The sequence below is a fragment of the Episyrphus balteatus genome, chromosome 1, assembly GCF_945859705.1.
Source record: "Episyrphus balteatus chromosome 1, idEpiBalt1.1, whole genome shotgun sequence".
NCBI lineage: Eukaryota > Metazoa > Arthropoda > Insecta > Diptera > Syrphidae > Episyrphus > Episyrphus balteatus.
The window spans coordinates 41648990-41672154 of NC_079134.1; the positions used below are offsets into that span (position 1 = coordinate 41648990).

Here is a 23165-nt window from a genome sequence, read left to right on the forward strand (position 1 = left end):
GTTTTTGTCATATTTGATTAATGAACATGAACGAGAGCAAAAAGGACAACAAAAAAAAAGAAAAAACCAAAACTCACAAAAATATTATTTACTACTACCACCACCACGAAAGTGGCTCTGAATTCCTGAAACTGAAATATTTCTCTACACTTTTTCCCATAAAGGGAATATCAAAAAGAAATAAATTGTGACATTAATGAATTCCCCCTGCTGATACCAATTAATTGATTCCACGTCGAAATATTTTTCCGGGGGCTTCGTGATATTTTAGGATCACAGATTTTTATTTACCCTATACTCTCCCCAGTCAAGCCATTCATCACACCCCAACAAAAAAAAAACCACCATCGTACACAACCAAAATCTAAGGTACGTGTTTTTGTGACAAAATAACGAATAACGAATAAATAAAATGAAATTAAACACTTTGGGTGGGGCTTAATGTGGATTAATACAAATTCAAAATCGACCCTACCCCAAAGTCTCCAAAACAACAACAGCAAAATGCTTCTTTTCTTTTTTTTCGTTTTTGTCAAACCCCCGTGACACTTCAATCCATCCCCGATAAAATCCTTAATTATGGGAGAAAATCCTTTTTAAAAAATGTCTTTACCTCTCGAGTCAGCAAAAAAAAAGCTGTAAAGAGGACAAAAAAAAACACCAAAAATGTATATAAAAATCTTTAAGGACACAATTTCATTGTTAGCCGGCACGTTTCCGCAATAAGAAATCCTGTGTTTATTTTTGTGTATCTTGTTGATGTGGGGCAAAATTAAACGATGTCACATTGGACATATCAATTTCCTTCTGTCAGACTTTGTAATCCTTAGGTACTTTATTAATGAAATACACAACGGAGTTGTACTAACTTGCGTAAAAGATTTATGTCTTAAAGTGTGAGTGTGTAAATTTTGTGTGTAATTAAGGTCTAACTTGGAAAAGGAAAACCCCGAGAAAGAAGTGGTTAAATCAAAGTAAACAGAAATGAAAGCAACAAACAAATTTAATTGTAGAGTGAAATATATTTTTTTCTTCAAATAGAAATTTTCTTCAAACGAATGTTTTTTTTTTTTTAAGTAAATAACATTCCAAATCCTTTTTGTGTATAGTAAGGTGGAAAAGTAAACAAATTTTGCACTTTGTGATAAAAGCATGAAATATGCAGCGAAGTTGGTAGTAAAAGTAATTTTGAAATATTTGTGTACTTTGTACTACATCTGGAAGGGTTGATGCAAGAAGGTAGTCTATATTGCACTTGTGTTTTTGCATTTCAAAGTAATAAAACAGTCTCTGATATAGGAATAATATCGATAACTCTTTGAAAATAAATTTGTAGGAACTTCACACATTCCGCACAAGAACTAAGGATAAAATGAGTGAGCTCACACTCTTTTTTCAAGTTAAATCAATCAAAATATTAGAAAATAAACTTTAAATATTCAACCACATGAGTGAAAACAGTTTTTTTTACAAGCTTTAAATATTGTTTCGGTAAAAAAAATGTTACACATACGCCACAGTGAACCACTTTGATATTTTTTGATGTGATATCGTCTTATAAATCGATGAACCATGGCACCCACCACAAAAAAGTGACACCATTCTCTAACGTTCCACTTGAAATTTTTAGCAGTGCGGCAAAAATTTCAATTAAAAATTAAAAATAAACTATTAGAGATACAAAAATCTTCTATAGCTTATTTGAAAGACCTAAAGTTAAATATATTTGAAGGATTTTAAAAAATTCAATCTTTTAATAGGGTAAATAGGGGTAAAACAAAATTTCAAAAAATTGACTATTTTCTAAACGCGATAATCTAAAGAGTTGAATTTTTTTTTAATCAATAGATAAATTTATTGCAACACTGACAATGGTATTGAAAAAGTTCTGAAAAATTCCAAAACCAAGCAATTTATGGTTTTCTAAAACCAAATTATGAGGTAGACCTTTAACAAAGTAGTGATTATAGGTAGGGGAATTTTTTTTTTTGACAATTTGAAAAACGTCATTCGAAAGATAATAAAAAAAAAGTTAGTGGTCTGATACGGATTTTTTTAAGTCTCTGCGTTTCGAAATATGAATTTTTGAAAAACACCTACTTATTTTGGGGTATTTTTGGGTGAGTGTTTATTTTTTTTAATTTTTTATAGCATTCAAAAAATCTCAAGCTTATAGAACATGTTGTCTATGACTGTGCGCATACATGTGCATAAAATTGGTATTTCAAAATGGTTTTTGACCGAATAACGGGAAAAATAAGTTTTTTGTCCCAAGTTTTTTTTACCTTTTTTAACCGTTTTTTATTTTTATCTTTTTTTCTTCAACAGATAAATAAATGAAATTTATACTGTAGATATTTAATAGACAGGACTATATTTGAATCGATGATTGTTAAAACAACATAAGTAACATTTTTATTTTTTTTTCAGGAGAGACAAGAAACTCTGTATTTTTGACGGCGCGGCCGCATTGACAATTTTAGCTTTAAATTCGGTTTAGAGGCCTTGTTGAGAGTTGAAACTAACTAAAAGTTTTAAAAAAATATCTTTATCAAAGAAGATTTAACAAAAAATAAATATTTTTTATATGTTGTTTTAACACCCAACGTTTTGTTGGGAGGCAAAACCACTTAATTACTTGGAAATAATGTTGTTTTGACACTTATTTTACATCCAAAGTATTAGCAAATTTAATGGAAATGAATAAAAGACCATTATAATTCAGCAATTTTATTAATACATACATTAAAAAACAAGAACATTAAACAAAAAGGCGAAAGTGGACGTTCCACGGCCAGCAATGAATTTGTTATTTTTTGACGTAGTTAAGTCTTTCTAATATTGTGCAAAAGTTTTATCCTTGTGACGTAGGTACATCAAAATAGTATAAAATGCATTTTTGCATTTAACACTTTTTATTGATTGCCTCATTGATATAATTTTAATGTTTATTTGAAGTGAAAAATATGATGGTTTGTAATTTACCCTGAGTTTGAAGACCTTGATCTTTAATATCAAAACAAGAGAACCCAAATTAGAAGCCTTTTAAGAAAACAGTTACGTGTTTTTTTTTAAAGTTCGGATTTTCAATTCTTTGCTGGTTTTAATCGCTTGAAACCTCTCAAACTCGAAAACTCGAAGTTGATTGCTTAAAAGTTTATATTAAGATTTCTATTGGCATGATATTCAAGATTTTATCTTCATGCTCAGGTAAAATAACAGAGAATGATACTTCGTATTCAAAATAAAAATTAAATTCAATATGTCCTTCACATATTGCAAGATGCATTAACACAATACTAATATTGCAATATCTTACATTTTAAATGCAATGCATTGAAAAGTTCATAGTAAAACTTTTCCTTGGTTATAGTTTTTTCATTTGTAACTGCCGAACGTCCAACTTAGAATTATCTGTATTTATATCCATATTTTAAAGACCTAGAAAAATTTGAAAGATGCCATTCCACTCAAATGACCACGAACAACTGGCTGACAGTAAATCATCGAAAAAACTGTAAGAAATAACAGTTTACTTACTTCGTTTTTCCAGCGTTGAATGTAAAAACAAATTAATATCAAGTACTTAAGGTGTTTTAATACTCAATTTCAAAATTGGCAGAAGAGATAATGTTGTTTTAGCACTCAATGCGTATTTTAACCTCGAAATTTTATATGATCCAAATATCAAATCATGTTGGTTTTGCTCTCAACGCTAGTTCTACCCATAAGCAATACAAAACAGTTATAAAAGTGGTTTCAAAAAATTTGTCACTTATGTTGTTTTAACAATCACCGATTCATTTGTATAATTAAATATAATTTCAATCAATTTTGTAGTCACAATTTTGAGATAACGGTAAAATAAAGTTTTATTTTTCAACAGGTTCTATCTTTTGATCTAAAGCAAAAACAAATTTAATTTAAATTTATTGAGCATCCTGATGGTTTAACCTTTGATTTGGTATATCACACATAACCGTACATTGACTACAAGCTACACAATGTTAAATTAAAAAACTTGCGAAATACTTCAAAACACCTGTGGAGATCTGTTGATCATGAACAGCTACCGGTGGAATTTCGACATGGTTGGCTTTAAAAAATTCTAACTTTTTTTCTAGGCATCGCAGAAATAAGATTGAAACGTCATATGAAAGGTGAAATTATAAGCTTTTACATAATATAAAATTTGTTATAGGTTGTCTAAAAAATTGATTCAATAGCGTGAGAATATAAAATCATATGTTTTTTTTTTTTTGCTTTTTTTGATGAAAATTGATCGAGTTCAAAAAATTCTAGCTCTTTTTGCAGATGCCTAATAGACATGATCGATATATATATTTTGAGCTAAAGCAATAAGCTTTTAGGTGGTATAAAATTTAGTATAGGTTGTTATATAAAAAAAATGAATTTTTGGGTAATGGAAATGATTTTTTCACTTTTTTCAAAAGAAATTATTGTTTTTAATAATTTATTTTAATACTCTTTGCTCATTGTAAAAACTAAAAAAATTTTTTTGTAAACTTTTAAAATAAAAAATTAATATAATGAGAAAAGAAAAAAGGTAATTTTTTTTAGCTTTTTCTTGTAAATTATGATTGTTTGAAATGAATAAACGCTTCAATTGACTCATTTTAAAAGCACACAACCTGTTTTCTTACGACGTTATCACGTAAAATCATCGTCCGTAAACCGGCTTTACAGACAACCTCTTTTTCTATAATTACCACTCTTCGCGAATCGGGGGTAGAATAAACTGTTCCCTGCAAACTCTTCTTTCTTATGTTTGTCCAACCTGCCTAATTCTTCAAATCTTTTGATAAACTATTGTTCAGTTCACTGTGGTGTATGTGTAACATTTTTTGTTTGCTTTTAACATAAATTAAACTCGGTGCATTTTCGGCAATACTTGTCCTTGAAATAAAATTCCCTTTTATCCTTTTAAAAAAATATCCAAAAACTCTTAACTACCAAGTATGAAGTTTCAGTGTTCTTTGCTTGTGCCTTAAGCACAAAATTGATTCAATCCAAAATCGCCTATTCTCTATCGTCATAACGCCAACCTTGATGGTAAACTTGAACTCTATTTATTTTACGAAATCTTAATTTTCTCTACTGCACCAACATAAAAAGCCTATATTTACCTATCCACTTAAGGGCCAGCTACTTAAAACATCAGGGTCATTTTTAAACCACTACGAAACCAACCAAAATTCTATTTTTCTTACACAAATTTAATATTCTCACAGACACATGTTTAAAAAATTCAGCAGTTTTTAAAAGAAAACTTAAAAATGCTTAAAGCCAAAAATCCTGCAATTTTCTCTCTCTGCCAAAAACTACGTTCCGCTTGAATTTTCACACTCGAGAATTTTAAATTTTTTATAAAGCATCTACTTGAACCTTTGTAAAATAAACTGAAAAAAAAAAACAGCAAGAAAAAAAATAAATAGGATCAAAGGACTCTCCATCTCGTCTAATCCCGTTAAAAATAAATTCACTAGTTTTTCGTTGTTGTTGTTTTTGTACCTTCCTTGTTCTCCATTTACAAAACAAGGACACTGGAATCCGTGACACGAGTTGTTGATAAGGACGACAACAATTTTCCACGACAAACTTCAAGATAAATATAAAGAGAACATAAGGTTTACGTCTATTTTTGATGTTAGGTTAGGTGGTATAGCCTCAAGGTAAATCTAATGGTTCTATACAAAAATACCTTTAAGTTTAGTTCCTACTTCCTTTTTGTATATCTACAAGACGAACAAAAATATTCTTTTGACAAGGATGGTGTGTGTGGTTGAGAGAGGAATTCCTTTTTCTTTTTATTTATAGAAGATACTCTTTATGGAATGTAAACATTATAAAAAGGGGACAAGATGGTGTGGCACATCCTGTTTGGACAATTTGTTGTCTCTTGATGGGTTAAATGAAAGATTTGCTTGATTGATGATCAAATGAAGAGCTCACTTAGGAACACATAATTGACTGATAACAAAAAAAAAAAATGATGTAAAACATAATGAAGTTCTTTTCATAATTTGATTTCTTTTGAAAAGAAAAGGGTTTCAAGGAGGGCTCAAAGGACACACACAAAATAAGGAGTGTTTACATTCAAAGAAGTTAAGATTTAAAATAAGTCGTGAATCAGTCAGTTTTTGAGAAGGATAAAAGAGGATCTTTCTGACTTTGTTTTTTTTTATAGAAACTCTCTTTTCTTGTTTGAAGAGGTGCATTGGTGTGTGAAATATCAAAATTCGTTTGGGAGGGGGGTCCTTTTGCTTTTGTGGACGATTAAATTTTGATTGAATCAGGTACTCATCTGTGAGATTTTTTTTTTTTTTTTTTGAAGAAATGCAAAGTTTTACATTGAGGGCTCTTTTAAGGGTTCAAGTGGTTGGAGTGATAAAGAACGAATTTCTGGGAAGGACATCAAAATGAGTTTAAATCTCAAGAAGATTTTCTTTTTATCAGCTAAGGAGTATTAAATCAAAAAAAGAAATAATTTTCTTATTTATTTTTAAATCATTTTTATTTCAAGGTATGTATAACTTAGGATATTTAACAATAATTTTTAGAACTTAATAAACTTAAAAACGACGAGGCCTGTTATTGATCGGACTGAAAGGTCCTGTTTTTGGTCTTCGTTGTTGTGATTGAAGAGTATGACGACCTCCGTTAACTTGGGCACTGACTGGTGATATTGTTATTGTTATACCTGCGAGAACAGCAAAAAGTAGCCACAAAAATAATTTTGTATTCATTTTGAATATTTTGTTTTTGTTTTTTTTTTTTTTTTTTTTTTCAAATCTCGAGAAAAAATCTTATTCGGAACTTTTATTAATGACTAGTGATGAAGAATTAACTAAGAGATAAGTATTTATACCTACACAGTTCTAAGCTTAAAGTTTTTTTTTTATTGATAACACCGAGTTTGGGGTAAATTTATTAATTTTTTGTTATCTATAAGGTGATTTTTATTTATATTGGGAAGAACATTTTTTAAGGGGATTTTTTATTGCTAAATGCAATGACAAAACAAATGCAAACGGTGAATTTTAGCAGCGGAGAACTAAACAAGCCAAATTCAAGAATTTTTTTTTACTGAAATATGAGTTCACTATATGGGCAGGCCTATACTTTTAGTTTTAAAAAAAGAGGTTGTCTATAAAGCCGGTTTACGGGCGATGATTTTACGTGATAACGTCGTAAGAAAACAGGTTGTGTGCTTTTGAAATGAGTCAATTGAAGCGTTTATTTATTTCAAACAATCATAATTTACAAGAATTAATTTTTTTATTTTAAAAGCTTACAAAAAAAATTACGTATACCATTAAAAAGCCAAATATTTCTTCGACATAATAAAACCATTTTTAAATTTTTACAATGCGCAAAAAGTATTAAAATAATTTATTAAAAACAATCATTTCTTATGAAAAAAGTGAAAAAATCATTTCCATCACCCAAAAATCCATTTTTTTGATATAACAACCTATAATAAATTTTATACCACCTGAAAGCTTATTGCTTCAGCTCAAAATATATATATCGATTATGTCTATTAGGCATCTACAAAAAGAGCTAGATTTTTTTTAACTCGATCAATTTTTATCAAAAAAAGCAAAAAAAAAACACATAATTTTATGTTCTCACGCTATTGAATCAATTTTTTTTAGACAATCTATAAAAAAATTTATATCATGTAAAAGCTTATAATTTCACCTTTCATATGACGTTTCAATCTTATTTCTGCGATGCCTAGAAAAAAAGTTAGAATTTTTTAAAGCCAACCATGTCGAAATTCCACTGGTGGCTGTTCATGATCAACAGATCTCCACAGGTGTTTTGAGCTATTTCGCAAGTTTTTTAATTTAACATTGTGTAGCTTGTAGTGAATGAACAGTTATGAACAGATATACCAAATCAAAACATCATCAGGATCCTCAATAAAGTTAAATCAAATTTGTATTTGCTTTAGATCAAAAGATAGAACCTGTTGAATAATAAAACTTTATTTTACCGTTATCTCAAAATTGTGACTACAAAATTGATTGAAATTTTGCACAAATATAGTCCTGTCTATTATCTATCTACGATATAAATTTTATTTATTTATCTGTTGAAGAAAAAAAGATAAAAATAAAAAAATGTTAAAAAAGGTCAAAAAACTTGGGGCAAAAAAACTTGTTTTTCCCGTTATTCGGTGAAAAATCATTTTGAAATACAAATTTTTGGCACATGTATGCGCACAGTCATAGACAACATGTTCTATAAGCTTGAGATTTTTTGAATGCTACAAAAAATAAAAAAAAAAAAAAAACACCCAAAAATACCCCAAAATAAGTAGGTGTTTTTCAAAAATTCATATTTCGAAACGCAGGGACTTAAAAAAAATCCGTATGAGATCCCTAACTTTTTTTTTATTATCTTTCGAATGACGTTTTTCAAATTTTCAAACAAAAATTCCCCTACCTAAAACCACTACTTTGTCAAAGGTCTATCTCATGTTTTAGTTTTAGAAAACCATTTATTGCTTGGTTTTGAAATTTTATAGAATTTTTTCAATACCATTGTCAGTCTTGCAATAAATTTATCTATTGATTAAAAAAAAATTCAACTCTTTACATTGTCGCGTTTAGAAAATAGCCAATTTTTTGAAATTTTGTTTTACCCCTATTTACCCTATTAAAAGATGGAATTTTTTAAAATCCTTCAAATGTATTCAACTTTAAATTATTATCTTTCAAATAAGCTATAAAAGATTTTTGTATCTCTAATAGTTTATTTTTAATTGAAATTTTTGCCGCACTGCTAAAAAAATCAAGTGGAACGTTAGAAAATGGCGTCACTTTTTCGTGGTGACTGCCATGGTTTATCGATTTTTAAGACGTTATCACGTCAAAAAACTATGTATTTATTTTTTTCAGATTTTGGAAAAGGTTTTTATCCCTTGCCGAAAAAAATGCATTTTTAAAAATTACCTCCAAATTCATCGAGTGAGACATTAAAAGATAGGTCTTTTTAAGCTCTATTCATAAACTTGCAACCAAAAGCCGATATCTTTTGACTAAAGTCTCGAAACTAGTTTTAGTTTCCAGATTCGAGTTCACAGTTAACAGGCCTATGGATTTAGGTGAAAAAATTTCAAATTTATCTTTTTTCAGATTTTCGCGAAAAAATCAAGGTTAACCCCTTACCGATAAAAAAATGCATTTTTTTAAATTTCACCCGAATTCATCGTATGAGACATTAAAAGAAAGGTCTCTTTAAGCTCTATTTATAACTGAAAACAAAAAGTTTCTAAGAGGTCTGCTTGCTGAGTTATTTGCGTTACTACATTATTTCTCGTGAGACCCTGGCATCCGTTGGGGGCTCGGAGCCTCGGCTGCTGCAGTAATGAAGAAAAAATAAATTTTGATGCCTCAGATGGATATCAGTCAAAATATGACGTCTTCAAACAAAAGTGCAAATTATTCACAATTCGGCGGACGCAGCTCAATGATACCTATGGTAGGTTTTTGCTACAAATGGAAAGACGAATTATACATTTGTGTCTGGAAAAGAATGAACTTTTATAATTACTCTGCACTATTAGAAAAACACTATTTTGAAAAAGCTGAGAAGTTGTGTGAAATTGACTTCATATTCCAGCAAAATAAAACTCTTACCGACGTCTCTCGAAAGCTAAGAAACTAGTTTGAAGAGAAACAATTCTCGATTTGGCGTCTCAAAGTCCCAATTTAAACCCATTGAAAACCCTTGTTGATTATTTAGTCGACAATACAACAATGTTCCAGATCTTCGAAAAAAGAAAAATTTTAATATCACCGAATTAAGTAACATTTCATCTTTTAAATATCTCAACTAACACAATAACTTTTGTAAATTGAAATCTCGTAATAACTACTTTTTAAAAAGCTTGTATTGAGCTTGCTTCAGAATCTAATTGCTTTTAGAACTTCAAACTTGTTTAACAACTTCTAATAACTTGTTTAAATACTGTTAAAGAATCTTAACAGAAGAAAGCTTATTTTTCGGATAAATTTCGGTTAATTAACGTTATAGAAGCTTTGCTGAAATTACCAAGTTTTGTATTTGATTTTTGGTTTTGATATTAAGTAATCTAGCGCACACATTTTTTGGTGTTGACATTGCTATACAAAGTCTTCTGAAACTATCTGTCAAATCTCAAAGCTTCGATTGAGCTTCGGTAGATCTTCGTTTAAGCTTCTTATAGAACTTATAAGTACATTGTTATAAAGGGTCCAAATTTTATAACGTTCTTCTTTTTCCATGTCCTACAACCTTAATAAACTTTAACAGAAGCTAAAATGTAGCTTCGGTAATGCTTTTATAGGAACTGAAATGTTAAGTATTAAAATCCTCATTTCTCCTTATCTTAATTTCCCCCATTTAAATAAAGAAACCTTAAATAAGTGTAGCTATCTAATATGTTAAGAAAATACAAAAATAATTATCTTAAATTGATCAAAGACTACTCCAAAATAATATTCTACAAATAAGATCACACTCATATCTTAAATGAAAATAAACAATCATTTCATTAACAAACAAACACAAAACACATACATACATATTTTATAAGCACATAAATCTAGGACAACAAAAAAAAAAAAAACAGTTCAAGTGTAATGAAACCTTATATAATATAAAAGCCACTCAATTTATGTTAACAAATAATTCCTTTCAGAGTCTTTTTGAAAAGTCAAATAGGGTACCTACCTACTTTGTTCATTTGTATCTCTTACACACATCATTTCTCATTCTCTCATCTTCCTGTCTACGTTTACCTACATAAAAAAAAAAAAATACATTTTATATGCTCCCAAATATTTATACAGGAAACACTCAAAAGAAAAATGATGAGAAATGTTTTTCCATTCTTCATTTATTTCACACATGAATAAATGCAAATAGGTGTCTGTGTATATGGTGTAGATTGTACCTAACATTTTGATGCCAAATACCAAATCAAAAAGATGAGTTTCCTTCAATATCCTTTTTCCCAAAAAAAAATTCAGAGACAGAAAAAAAGAAAAAATTCAAATTCAGGACAAAAAGTTGTTTTTTTTTTTTTTTTCATTCCAAACGAATCCCAATCCCACATGATTGAACTATTTTCCCAGCTTTATCGTTGATTAAAAATATATATATATCTATGCTTTTCTATCTATCTGACAAACACACACACAAAGACATAGAAACAGAGAGGAAATACACCTCTCTTTCGTTACAACTCATCAAACCAGCTGATGAAAATGCCACCGAAGCATAAATAAGTACTTTTCTGAATATGAAGCGACCCTCTTCCTGGGGTTGAATTGTGTACTGTGTTCATTTTTGTAGGGAAGCACTTACCCTTACAGAAAAAAATCAACCCCTCTCGGCTATATTTCGAAAACCATATGGGTTTACATATCTTCTCCTAAAAACAGGCAGTATAAATCCTTAAAAGTTCGTAGAGAGCACCAAAAAACTAAACCAGGTTTTGTGTGTCCTCATGCTTGACAAAGCATCACCCAGAATCAATTCGAATCCTGGAACCAGATTCACAACCATCACCACAGATGGTATTTTTGCTTTTTTAAATTAATTTCATCTCTGTCTTCTTTATTCCAAATGGCAACTAATCAATCAATCGATGGGGGGAATCTAATTCCAAAGGCAAAGTCATCGTGTGGTGCCTGCTTCCGAATTCAACTTCAAATTCAACTTCAAAGCACAGAAAAACCCCCAAAAAACCCTCTCGAAAACCCTCTCAAAAAATAAAGAAAATCATAGCTTATTGAATCTAAAATCTATGTACTCACATTGGATGCCTTGTGTCGGGAACCTCTCGATTGCTTGGCAATGCATCACTTGCCTCCTGATTGAAGCGATTCCGTATGTACGGATCTTCTCCGGTCCTCAAGGCACCACCACGAATATATCCAACCTCATCAAAGTACTCCCATTCTGTACCGCTGCCTGTACCAACACCAGCGCCACCTGATGGTGAGGTTTCCTCCGGCATTAATCCATTCAGCCCCAGTCCGCCCACTCTTGGATGGGGAACCAGTTCGCCGGCTGATCCACCTCCACCGGATACGATGGCGTTTTGTTGGCGGTGAAATATGTGCTGTTGTTGTGGCTTATCGGCGCCGTAATTGCGCTGCTGCTGCTGGTGTGCCAAGAGTGGTGTAGACGATGGTTGGAACTCGTCCTGGTATTGGAGGGCTGTTGCCACTTCACGTAGCCGCAACGCTCGATTCTCCACCTGATGGAAACATGAGAGAGAAAAGAGAGAAACAAAAAGAAGTGATGAAGATAAATTGTGTATTTTTGGGAGCTTTTTCTTTTTTTTTTTTGAGGAGGATTAAGTGGATGCAATTAGAAATAGTATAGTATCCTTATGGTGAAAATGGTTGCCTTTGTCTGTATACAGACAGAGAGTTGGTACTACCTATGACGAAGAGAGAAGAAGGTTGATGAAAGAAAGCATTTAGTCACTCAAGATCAAGACAAAGACATGGGGATAAACCCATAGTTTCATCAAAAAGCACAAAAAACAGTCTTTTTATTTTTTTGAAGTGAATAGTGAATGGGGCAAAGGAAAGGAGTTGTGGTGGGTGTTTAATTCTAATTTAGATTTTATGTATCTCTCATGAAGGATTGGTTGTTCTCGAGAAGCTTTTCTCAGGAGTTGTAGGTAGGTGACTTTTATTTTACTCCCATAAGAGGTAGCAATGTTTCTTTTAATAGATTAAGGGCTTTTGTATAAGGAATGGAAAAATAGTTTTTGGCATTTAAATAGAAAAAATGTGTCGCGATGAATAAAAAGGAAGTTTTATTTGGATCAGATGTACAAAAGTAAATTTTAAATGGCTGAGAAATTCTTTTTAAAGGTGACGTCAAAAGGAAAATCCCCAGATGTGAGGGTTACACCATTAGCTTACAGTAAAAATAAATCCTTACTCAGAACGCAGAACGCAGAAAAGAATACCCGGAAGTCACAATTGATGCTGAACACCAGGAGGTTTTTGTATTGATCAGACCAAAACTATCGGCAACATACCACTTCGTTTGTTATTCTTCTACTTCAAGCAGACTTTAATATCGTCAAAAGAGAGTTGGGGTATTTTAGGGGATTGCTTTGTGAAGCAGGGGTATCCCACACGAAGAAAAAAGGCACATTAAAATAAAATGATGCCCACCTGAAATCCGACCCTCTTAAAACGGTACGATTTCCGCTTCAAATAAGTTGAATCCGCTTAAAGTAAGTGGATTACTTTTAAATTTGCACATACAAGAAATGGAGAAGATTTGTCCGCTTAATTTAAGACGGAAACCATCTTGGAAAAAAAACATGCAGAAATCCGCTTAATTTGTTGCGGAATCCGATTCTTTTAAATGGGCTGTATTTTTTCGAGCTGCAGCCTTAGCTGAACAAACTTGTTGATAACAGCTTTGAGTGATAACCCAGAGAGTAGGTAAACTGAATTTATTTCAGAACCAACACTAATGGTACCAAAATAATTTGCACGACTGGGGTCGCACGTACTTGCTCTTATGCTTAAAGTAACTCTAATGTTAAAGCCTTGTGTTTTTATTCAAGAAATTTAAAATTTGATATTTTGAAGAAATTTCAAAAGTAGTATACAAAAATTTTAAAAATTAAATTAAACAATTAAATCTCTTTTTATAGTTAATTAAACACCGTTTTAAATGATCTTTTATAAAAAAACCAAGTATGCCATTTTATTTCTTGTATAAAAAGGTATTTTAAGAAAAAAAAAATTCGAAAATCGTTGGAGCTGTTTTTTTAAAAAAATAATTTTGTATAAACAAAAATTTTCTAACATTGTTCATAAAAAAAAGTTGGTATGCCGTTTTGAAGAAATAATTAATTTACACATAAAAACGAAATTTAAAGATTTTTCGTCAAACCGTTTTCAAAAAATTGATTTTTCGAAAAAAAAATTTTGAAATATTTTTTTAAAAATCCAAAAGTGTGTTTTTTGAAAATTTTCTTAAATTTTAATATTACCTTTACTTAAACGCTCTTGTTTAAAAATTTTCGTTGAAAGCGGATTAGTCTTGTACGAGCTATTCATAAATCAAAAAAACTGTTCTGAGACAGGTACCGTTAATAACGGTACAAAAAATATTTTTTTTTATTTCAAAAGTTGACTCTTAAGTGTAATACTTCACACAAAAATTTTAATCAATATTGTTAGAGCCGTTTTTGAAAAAAATTAACTTTTCTATTCCCGTTATATGGCAGGTACCGTTAGTTTTGGTCATAAAAATAAAATTCCAATTTCCCCTCTAGGGAATCACCCAAAACTGCTAAATACCAAGTTTGAAGAAAATCACTTCACTCGTTTAGGCTGCAGCTTCAGATAGAGACAGACACACAGACAGACAGACAGACAGAATTGCCGGACTCACTTTTTTGGAATTCTCCACCATCGTAATGTCACGTAAAATTGTTATCTCGAGTTCGATTTTTTTTACGAATCCTAAATTTGCTGTATATCGCAAGTAAAAATGTCAAATTTTCCGAAAACGGCTTTAAGAAAATAAGTTAAAACTTTTGAAATATTTATTGTTAACAATGTGCTGAGAAAGCACCGTAAATGTTTAAATTTTGATTTTAACGAAATTTTGTATACAAAAACGTTAGATATATAATAACATTTTCAAAAACCAAATTTTTTTATTTCTTTTTTAAATATCAATATTTTTGTTGTCGTTTTTTTTTTTACTTTAGGTCGATGAATTTTTATAAAACATTGTTTTTATGTGTCGATTTATATTTTCCTTTGGCATACCAATTTTTTTTAATTTGTTTTACTAAAAAATTACTTAAAAGGATAAAATGTGAAAATACAACTGTTTTGCATAAAACTCTGAAGTCTGAAGCAATAAATTTGATTGAAAAAAAGAGGTTGTCTGTAAGGCCGGTTTACGGAAGATGATTTTACGTGATAACGTCGTCAGAAAACAGGTTGTATGCTTTTGTTTACTTATTTCAAACAATCATAAAGCTAAAAAAAAAGTCTAAAAATAATTTATTGAAAACAATCATTTTCATCAAAAAAAGCAAAAAAAACATGAATTTTTATTTTCTCACGTCATTAATTCCATTTTTTTCCCTAACAACCTATACAAAATTTTATACCATCTGAAAGCTTATTGTCTTAGCTCAAAATATATATATAGATCAGGTCTATGAGTCCTAGACAGCGTTACCACTTGCAGAAAAAAAGTCGAAGTAGATTTGAAGAAAAAATGGAAGTAGATTGAGAAAAATCGAAGTAGATTTCAATATATCCTTTTTTTTAATAAAAATCAACTAAAACCAAAAATTTGAATTCTTTCAAACTCCATATTTTCGGTATAAATATATTTCTATACATTATTTTATAACAATTTTTAGTAAAATATTTGGTTTTCTGCAAAAAGAAGTAGAATTGGCTTATATTTTGATAATTTGAAGTAGATTGTAACAGAGATTTTAAAATGAAGTAGATTTCGTTATTTTTGTGATGGTGCGAAGTAGGAAGTAGATTTAAATATTTTTTGAAAAAAAGAAGTACCTAGATCTACTTCAATTGAAGTAAAGTGGTACCACTGGTCCTAGAGCTAGAATTTTTTGAACTCGATCAAATTTCATTAAAAAAAGCAAAAAAAAACATTTATTTTTATGTTCTCAGGCTATGGAATCAATTTTTTTGTTTGACAGCCTATAAAAAATTTTATACCATGTGAAAGCTTATTGTTTTACCTTTCATATGAGATATGACGTATCAATCTCATTTCAAAGATGCCTACAAGAAAAGTTAGAATTTTTTTAAGTCAACCATGTCGTATTTCCAGACTGAGATTACGGTACTTCCCATATGGTGGCTGTTCGGGGGGCAACGGATCTCCACTGGTGTTTTGATGTTTTTCGCAAGTTTCTTGATTTAACATTGTGTAGCTTGTAGTTAGCCTACCGTTATGTGTGATATACCAAATGAAAGGCAATTGTATCAATAAAATTTCTATCTGCTCTTGGTCAAAAGTTATAACCTGTTGAATTCTAAAATTTTGTTTTACCGTTATCTCAAAATTGTGTTTACCAAAATGATTGAAACTTCACACACATTTAGTCGTGGTCATGGTCTATCATTACTTTAATTACTTTATTCCTGTATCTATTAAAGAAAAACAGATAAAAATAAAAAACGATGAAAATCGGTTAAAAACGGTCAAAAAACGTGTTTTTTAAAAACTTGTTTCTTCCGTTAGTCAGTCAAAAGTCACTAAACGATTTAAATTTTTTGCACATGTATGCATAAGTCCAAAACCTATAAGATTGAGAATTTTTGAACGCTCCAAAAAAAAGCTAAAAATCAAAAACTACCCAAAAATACCCCTAAAAAACAAGGTGTTTTTCAAAAATTCATATTTCGAATATTTAGAATTGTCAAAAAAAAGTTCCCTACCCAAAATCATCATTTTGCCATAGCCCCAACACGTGTACAACGTTCAAACAAAACGTTATAGCTTAGTTTCAATTTTTTTTAAATTATATAAGCTTATTAAGGTTATTATCTTTCAAATAAGCTATAGAAGATGTTTGTATCTCTATTAGTTTATTTTTAATTTTGAATTGAAATTTTTTGCAGCACTGCGAAAGTGCGAGAGTGTGTAACGTTAGAAAATGGCGTCACTTTTTTGTGATGGCTGCCATGGTTCATCGATTTATAAGACGTTATCACGTCAAAAGTTTTTACGTAATTCGTAGATTATTCACATTTTATGAAAAACCATCAAGATATGTTTTATAGCTACTTTAACTAAAAAAATCAATATTCGTCAAAAATTGTTTTCACCTCCAAATAGCATAGACTTAACATTGTCAAAAGAAATTACACTTACCTACATTAATAGACAAAAAGATTTCTTGTGTGAAGTTCCAACTTTTTCGTTACGAGCAATGTATACCTACAATCAAAATATTTTCAGTAACATTAACGACCTATGAGCTATAGGTACAACAAAAAACTGATATTTTCAAAAATGTATGTTTTAGGAAATACTGAAATCTTCGTAACGATCAATCGGAGGAACAAAAGAATAAAAAATCATTTTTTTTTCGGAAATACATATTATCTGAAAGTTTTGTGTAGGTATAATAAAATATTCCCAGATATGAATATTTCCAAAATTCAAGTTGAAAGTGAAAGTAAATACCTACCAGGTCAATAACCTTAGAAAGAAACAGTTAATAAAAACTCGTTAAACAAAATACAAACTCGATTTTGTTGACCAGTAAATCGAGTAGGTATTAAATAATGACAATCAATAACTTTTTCAACAGAATAGATGTTTTTATAAAATCATTTAAATTACTTTCTTTAATTCAACAACTAACACTCATCCAATAAAAAATATCGAAAGTCAAGTATATAATTAACAAAAAAAACAGACAAATTTATTTGTTTTAAAACAAACAACAACAAAATACTTGAAAAATTCCAGTTTATTTAATAAAATAAATCTAATCAAAATTCTTCTCACCAAATCAAATACCTACTTTTTTTTTACCCCCAAACATTTTCTAACAAATAAGCCGAAAACAAGTTCTAAATTAACTGCGGTGTGACTATAAATAAGTTTCCATCAATCAGTATAAGAAAACACCAAATTAAACTTTGAACTATTTTTATTATATTGTTTAGCGACATCGATCTTTAAAAATGCCATATGTGTGCGGAGTATCAACGGGGTGTCAAAAGCAATTAACTTTTAAAGACACAAACAAAAATGTTTCTATAATTAACTTGAATTAAATCGAATTGAGTCTCAAAAAAAAAAAAAAAACACTCACATCTTAACAACAAAAGTGTGTCATTCTAATCATAGAGCGTCTCGCAGTAATTGACATTGAACTTAGCATTGAAATTGATTGTCGCGAGATTTTTTTTTTTTTAGTTTTTCTATTTTATTGTATTCTATCAGGGTAAAGATTTATGACAACGACGATGTGAACCACTTTTATGAAATGATTATTTACTTACAATTTCGTTTATTTGATTAGACGCAAAATTTTTCGGAATTTTGGAATAGATACCTACAGAATTTTGAAATCCAGAATTTTGTATTTACAGAATTTTTGATTTACAGAGTTTTATAAAACAGGATTTTGAATTTTCAGAATTATTTTATAAAATAGAATTTTGAATTTACAGAATTTTAAAATACAGAATTTTGGAATGCAGAATTTTGGAAGCCGAATTTTGGCACATACAGAATTTCGGCAAACTTATTTCATCAATATTTAGCTCAAAATAAAAGTTTAAAATATTCAAGATAGCAAAACAAAATTTTTACTACTGGATTTTACTGATAGCTATAAATTGAGCCCTAAGAACTTAAAGCATAGATCTGTCCTGTATTCAAAAAAGAGGTTGTCTGTAAAGCCGGTTTACGGACGATGATTTTACGTGATAACGTCGTAAGAAAACTCGATCAATTTTTATCAAAAAAAGCAAAAAAAAAAAACATATAATTTTATGTTCTCACGCTATTGAATCAATTTTTTTCAATGACAACCTATAAAAGATTTTATATCATGTGATATATTTCACCTTTCATTTCATAAGGACATACTTAAATTTTTATAATGCGCAAAAAGTATAAAAATAATTTATTGAAAACAATCATTTTCATCAAAAAAAGCAAAGAAAACATGAATTTTTATATTCTCTCGTTATTAATTCCATTTTTTTTTCCTAACAACCTATAAAAAGTTTTATACCATCTGAAAGCTTATTATCTTAGCTTAAAATATATATATCGATCAGGTCTATGAGACATCTACAAAAAGAGCTAGAATTTTTTGAACTCGATCAAATTTCATAAAAAAAAAGAAAAAAAAACAGGCTATGGAATCAATTTTTTTGTTTGACAACCTATAAAAAATATATACCAGGCGAAAGCTTATTATTTCACCTTTCATATGACGTATCAATCTCATTTCAAAGATGCCTACAAGAGAAGTTAGAATTTTTTAAAATCAACCATGTCGAATTTCAGACTGAGATTACGGTACTTACCACACTGGTGGCTGTTCGGGGTGCAACAGATCTCCACTGGTGTTTTGAGGGTTTTCGCAAGTTTCTTGATTTAATATTGTGTAGCTTGTAGTTAGTCTACCGTTATGTGTGATATACCAAATGAAAGGTAATTGTATCATAAAAGTTTAATAAAATTTCTATCTGCTCTTGGTCAAAAGTTATAGCCTGTTGAATTCTAAAATTTTATTTTACCATTATCTAAAAATTGTTATTACGAAAATAATTGAAACTTCGCACACATATAGTCGTTGTCATAGTCTATCATTACTCTATATACTTTATTCCTGTATCTATTAAAAAAAAAATGATAAAAATAAAAAAACGATGAAAATCGGTTAAAAACGGTCAAAAAACGTGTGTTTTACAAAACTTGTTTCTTCCGTTATTCAGTCAAAACTTACTAAACGATTCCAATTCCAATGCTACATGTCCTATAAGTTTGAGATTTTTTGAAAGCTCAAAAAAAAAGCTAAAAATCAAAAATTACCCAAAAATACCCCTAAAAAACAAGGTGTTTTTCAAAAATTCATATTTCGAAACGCAGAGTGTTGGAAAAAAATCCGTATCAGACGCCTAATTTATTTTCTCTCATCTTTCACCTGGCGTCTTTAGAATTGTCAAAAAAAAATTCCTTTACCCAAAATCATCATTTTGTCATAGCCCCAACACGTGTACAACGTTCAAACAAAACGTTAAAGCTTAGTTTCAATTTTTTTTAGAATTTTTTCTTAAATTCAGTTATTCTTTAATTAATCTCATCTATCTTTAGCAAAAAAATCAATTCTCTACGACTTCGCGTTTAGATTTTAGCCCGAATTTCATCTTTCCGTTTTACTCCTGTGTACCCTACCTTTCAAATAAGCTATAGAAGATTTTTGTATCTCTAATAGTTTATTTTTAATTTTTAATTGAAATTTTTTGCCGCACTGCGAAAGTGCGATAGTGTAACGTTAAAAAATGGCGTCACTTTTTTGTGATGGCTGCCATGGTTCATCGATTTATAAGACGTTATCACGTCAAAAACATTTTGATTGAAAAAAATCCTTATCATTTTCTTTCATTAAACTGTTCAACATTTCTTTATATCTCCATTTATTTTTTCACTACCACTGAGATTTTAATAATAGCCAACACTTCTTTTATTTGAATTTTTCTTCATTAAAATAAGATTGTGACTTTTTATGTATGTGTGGCAATACAATAAACACTTCCTCATTTAATCTAAGAGAAAAAAAAATAAATAATCATAAAGAAATGGCCAATTAAGTTCTTGGTAAAGTCTCTTTTTATTATATTTCCCATAACCACACTCAAATTACCTAGTTATGTCAACATTAATTCCCAATGTGTCCTTTTTCTGACCAACCCGAGTTATAAAACAAGGATATAAAAGTCTAGCAGTCCACAGAGGCGAAGTTAATAAGAAAAATCATTCATTAAGCATGTTAATCATATATAGTTTAGGTTATGAAGAATTCTTTATGGTGACTGATGGAGTCAAAAGGTTATGAAATTAATTAAATAAATGGATTTAAGTGTAATTCAAGGAATTTTAATAATTTTTTGGGATTGGTTATTAGAACTTTATTAAAAAGAAATGGTATAGTAAAATTTTGTATTAGTTATTTCAAGAATTAAACTTGGAAACGAACTAAATTTTGTGTGTTTCAAAAAGCTTGTTAATGTTCAACTTTTTTTAATTGTATTTAAAAAGCTATCAAAAGTAAACAAGGTAGATAAATAAATGAAAAAAATTTAATGAACTTGTCCAAATATTTAATAATTTACAAAAGAAACCAAGTCAAAAGACACCGAAATTGTTTGATTAAAAACACCTCATTTAAATTAATTGATTACTGACATTGTTTTATTATTTGTTTATTTTTCTAACAGAAAGAAAACATAAACATTTTGTAATGACATTCAATTTAATTGAAAAAAAAAAACATCAAAAACACCTGGTGCTTTAAAATAAGCTTTTAACGGTATTGCTTTTAGATCCTTTTGAAATATAAAAAAGTACTTTATTGAAACCACTGAACACAACACGTGTCGAGATATTCTTTTTTTAAATAAAAAAAAATTCCTTTTTTTTTCGGGAATTAGGTACCTACTTCAATAAAACATCCACTAACGTATCAATATAAATAAGTAAAATAGTTGAAAATATGAGGACAGTGGTTAAGGTATTATTTTCTTCGAGAGAAAACAAAAATGGATTTAGGGTTTCAAGAAAAAAAGAGTCCTTGATAAAAAAGGGTAAAAAAAAGGATGATAACTACGGATTTCCACGAAATTCCTGAAATAGTTTTTTTTCGCTTAATAATTTATTTATTCAACAAAAACTTTGAAAATACATTATGTATCTACTTACTTTTACTTTGTGATTTAATTTTTAAAGCAAAATATATTTAAAAAAATATTGCCTCCTGATGTTTGTATTCAAATTTTAATATGATTTACATTTATGTAATTTGCGCGCGACTGGTGTAACTTTTTAGGGCGTGGCGACTACGGTTGTAAAAAATCATTTTTTTAAATAAACTAAATTCGACGAATATTAAAAAAAAAAATATTTAATGCACACATTTTTCATTGAATTTTTTTTAGCAGAAAACTTTTTATTTGCAATAATTTTTTTTTCAATGCAAAATATTTTTATTTGCAATAAAAAATTTATCTATGCAAATAATATTTTGTTTTAAAACCAAAATATTTTAGTGCAATAAATGAGTCGTTATAATTTGAAAGTGTTTTAAGTCACATTTTATATGCTTTTCAAAAATGTAATTTTTTTTAATCAAGCACAACAATTTAACGGATTTTTTGTAAAAATATTAAGTAGAGTAACTCACACACATAATAGTTGCAATATTTTATTAAGAAAAGAGATTCGTTTCAAGTGCCGTTAGTTTGAAAGTCAATTTAGTCTTTTTTTTACATGGACTTATACCTCTTTCAAATATAAGGACTCAAAATTTTTTTTAATGCCAAATTTTTTTCAGTTGCAATCAAATTTTTTTGTTTAACCCTTCGGACCCAGCGTTACTCTAATGTAACATATTTTTAAAAATTCGTAAAATATATTGCATTAAATAATTTTTTAGGTTTCGATGGCTTAATTGAAAGATAATAATGCCTTGTTACTGGATTATTACTAAAAGTTCGTCAAATATCATACTTTTATTTTTTTTTTTTGTCGAAAAAAGGACTGAAATTAATTTTTTTTTGAAAATTTTTGTTTTTTTTTATATATGGCCATAATTTTGAAAAAAAAAGATATAAAAAATGTTAATCCAGAAAGTATTTTGTTTTTAAGCTTAGAAGAAGTAGCATACATTATTGTTCCATAAAAAGTTATTTTCTCAGTTGCCCGACTAAATATTGATTTTCATAGCTTAGGTGCGAAAGGGTTAATGTGAATTTTTTTCAGTTGCAATAAATGTTTATTTTTTAAAGCAATATTTTTTTTGCCATAAATATTTATTTTTTACATTTTAAATGCAATTTTTTTTTAATTGATATTTTTACAACTTTAGCGAAGACTTAGCACTTTGTTTAAAAAATATTTAAAACACAAATTAAATAAAACGTTTTAAAAGTATTTTAGTTCGAAACGAATTATGTAAATTATCTTGTGTCGATATTTTAAAGAAAAAAAAAATGCGTCGCTTTTTATAAAATTAATTAAAATTTGAAATAATTTAGCGGGACCCCACTTTTATTGCAAAAAATTTTCCTAAAACTAGCCCTTTACCCCAAGTTAAAAAAAAAGGAATGTATACCCAAAAAGTAAACGAGTACAAAAATTTACATTTTCAACCTTTTTTTTCAGTCTGGAAAACTTACACAAAAATGATATAAAAAAGTTTGAGTTTTGCTTTAAGAAACAATTTCTATATATTTTTTTCACAAATGCACTATGTTAGCGAGAGAAAAGTATTTTTAATTTTGCCATATTGTGATTTAGCTGTACAATTTTTCACAAAAACACCAAACGCTATATCGTCCCGTTTCTGCGTGAACCACGTA

The 23165-nt window shown here is 29.1% G+C and overlaps 1 protein-coding gene across 1 annotated transcript in view; it reads right to left on the bottom strand.

Moving 5' to 3' along the window:
* The window catches only part of LOC129921319 (polypeptide N-acetylgalactosaminyltransferase 2), a 189792-nt gene that overhangs the window by 25149 nt on the left and 141478 nt on the right, over positions 1–23165 (bottom strand). Inside the window, exon 2 of the mRNA XM_056003113.1 lies at positions 11835–12280. Coding sequence (XP_055859088.1) covers positions 11835–12280 — 446 coding nt within the window. The remainder of the gene's footprint in view (positions 1–11834; positions 12281–23165) is intronic.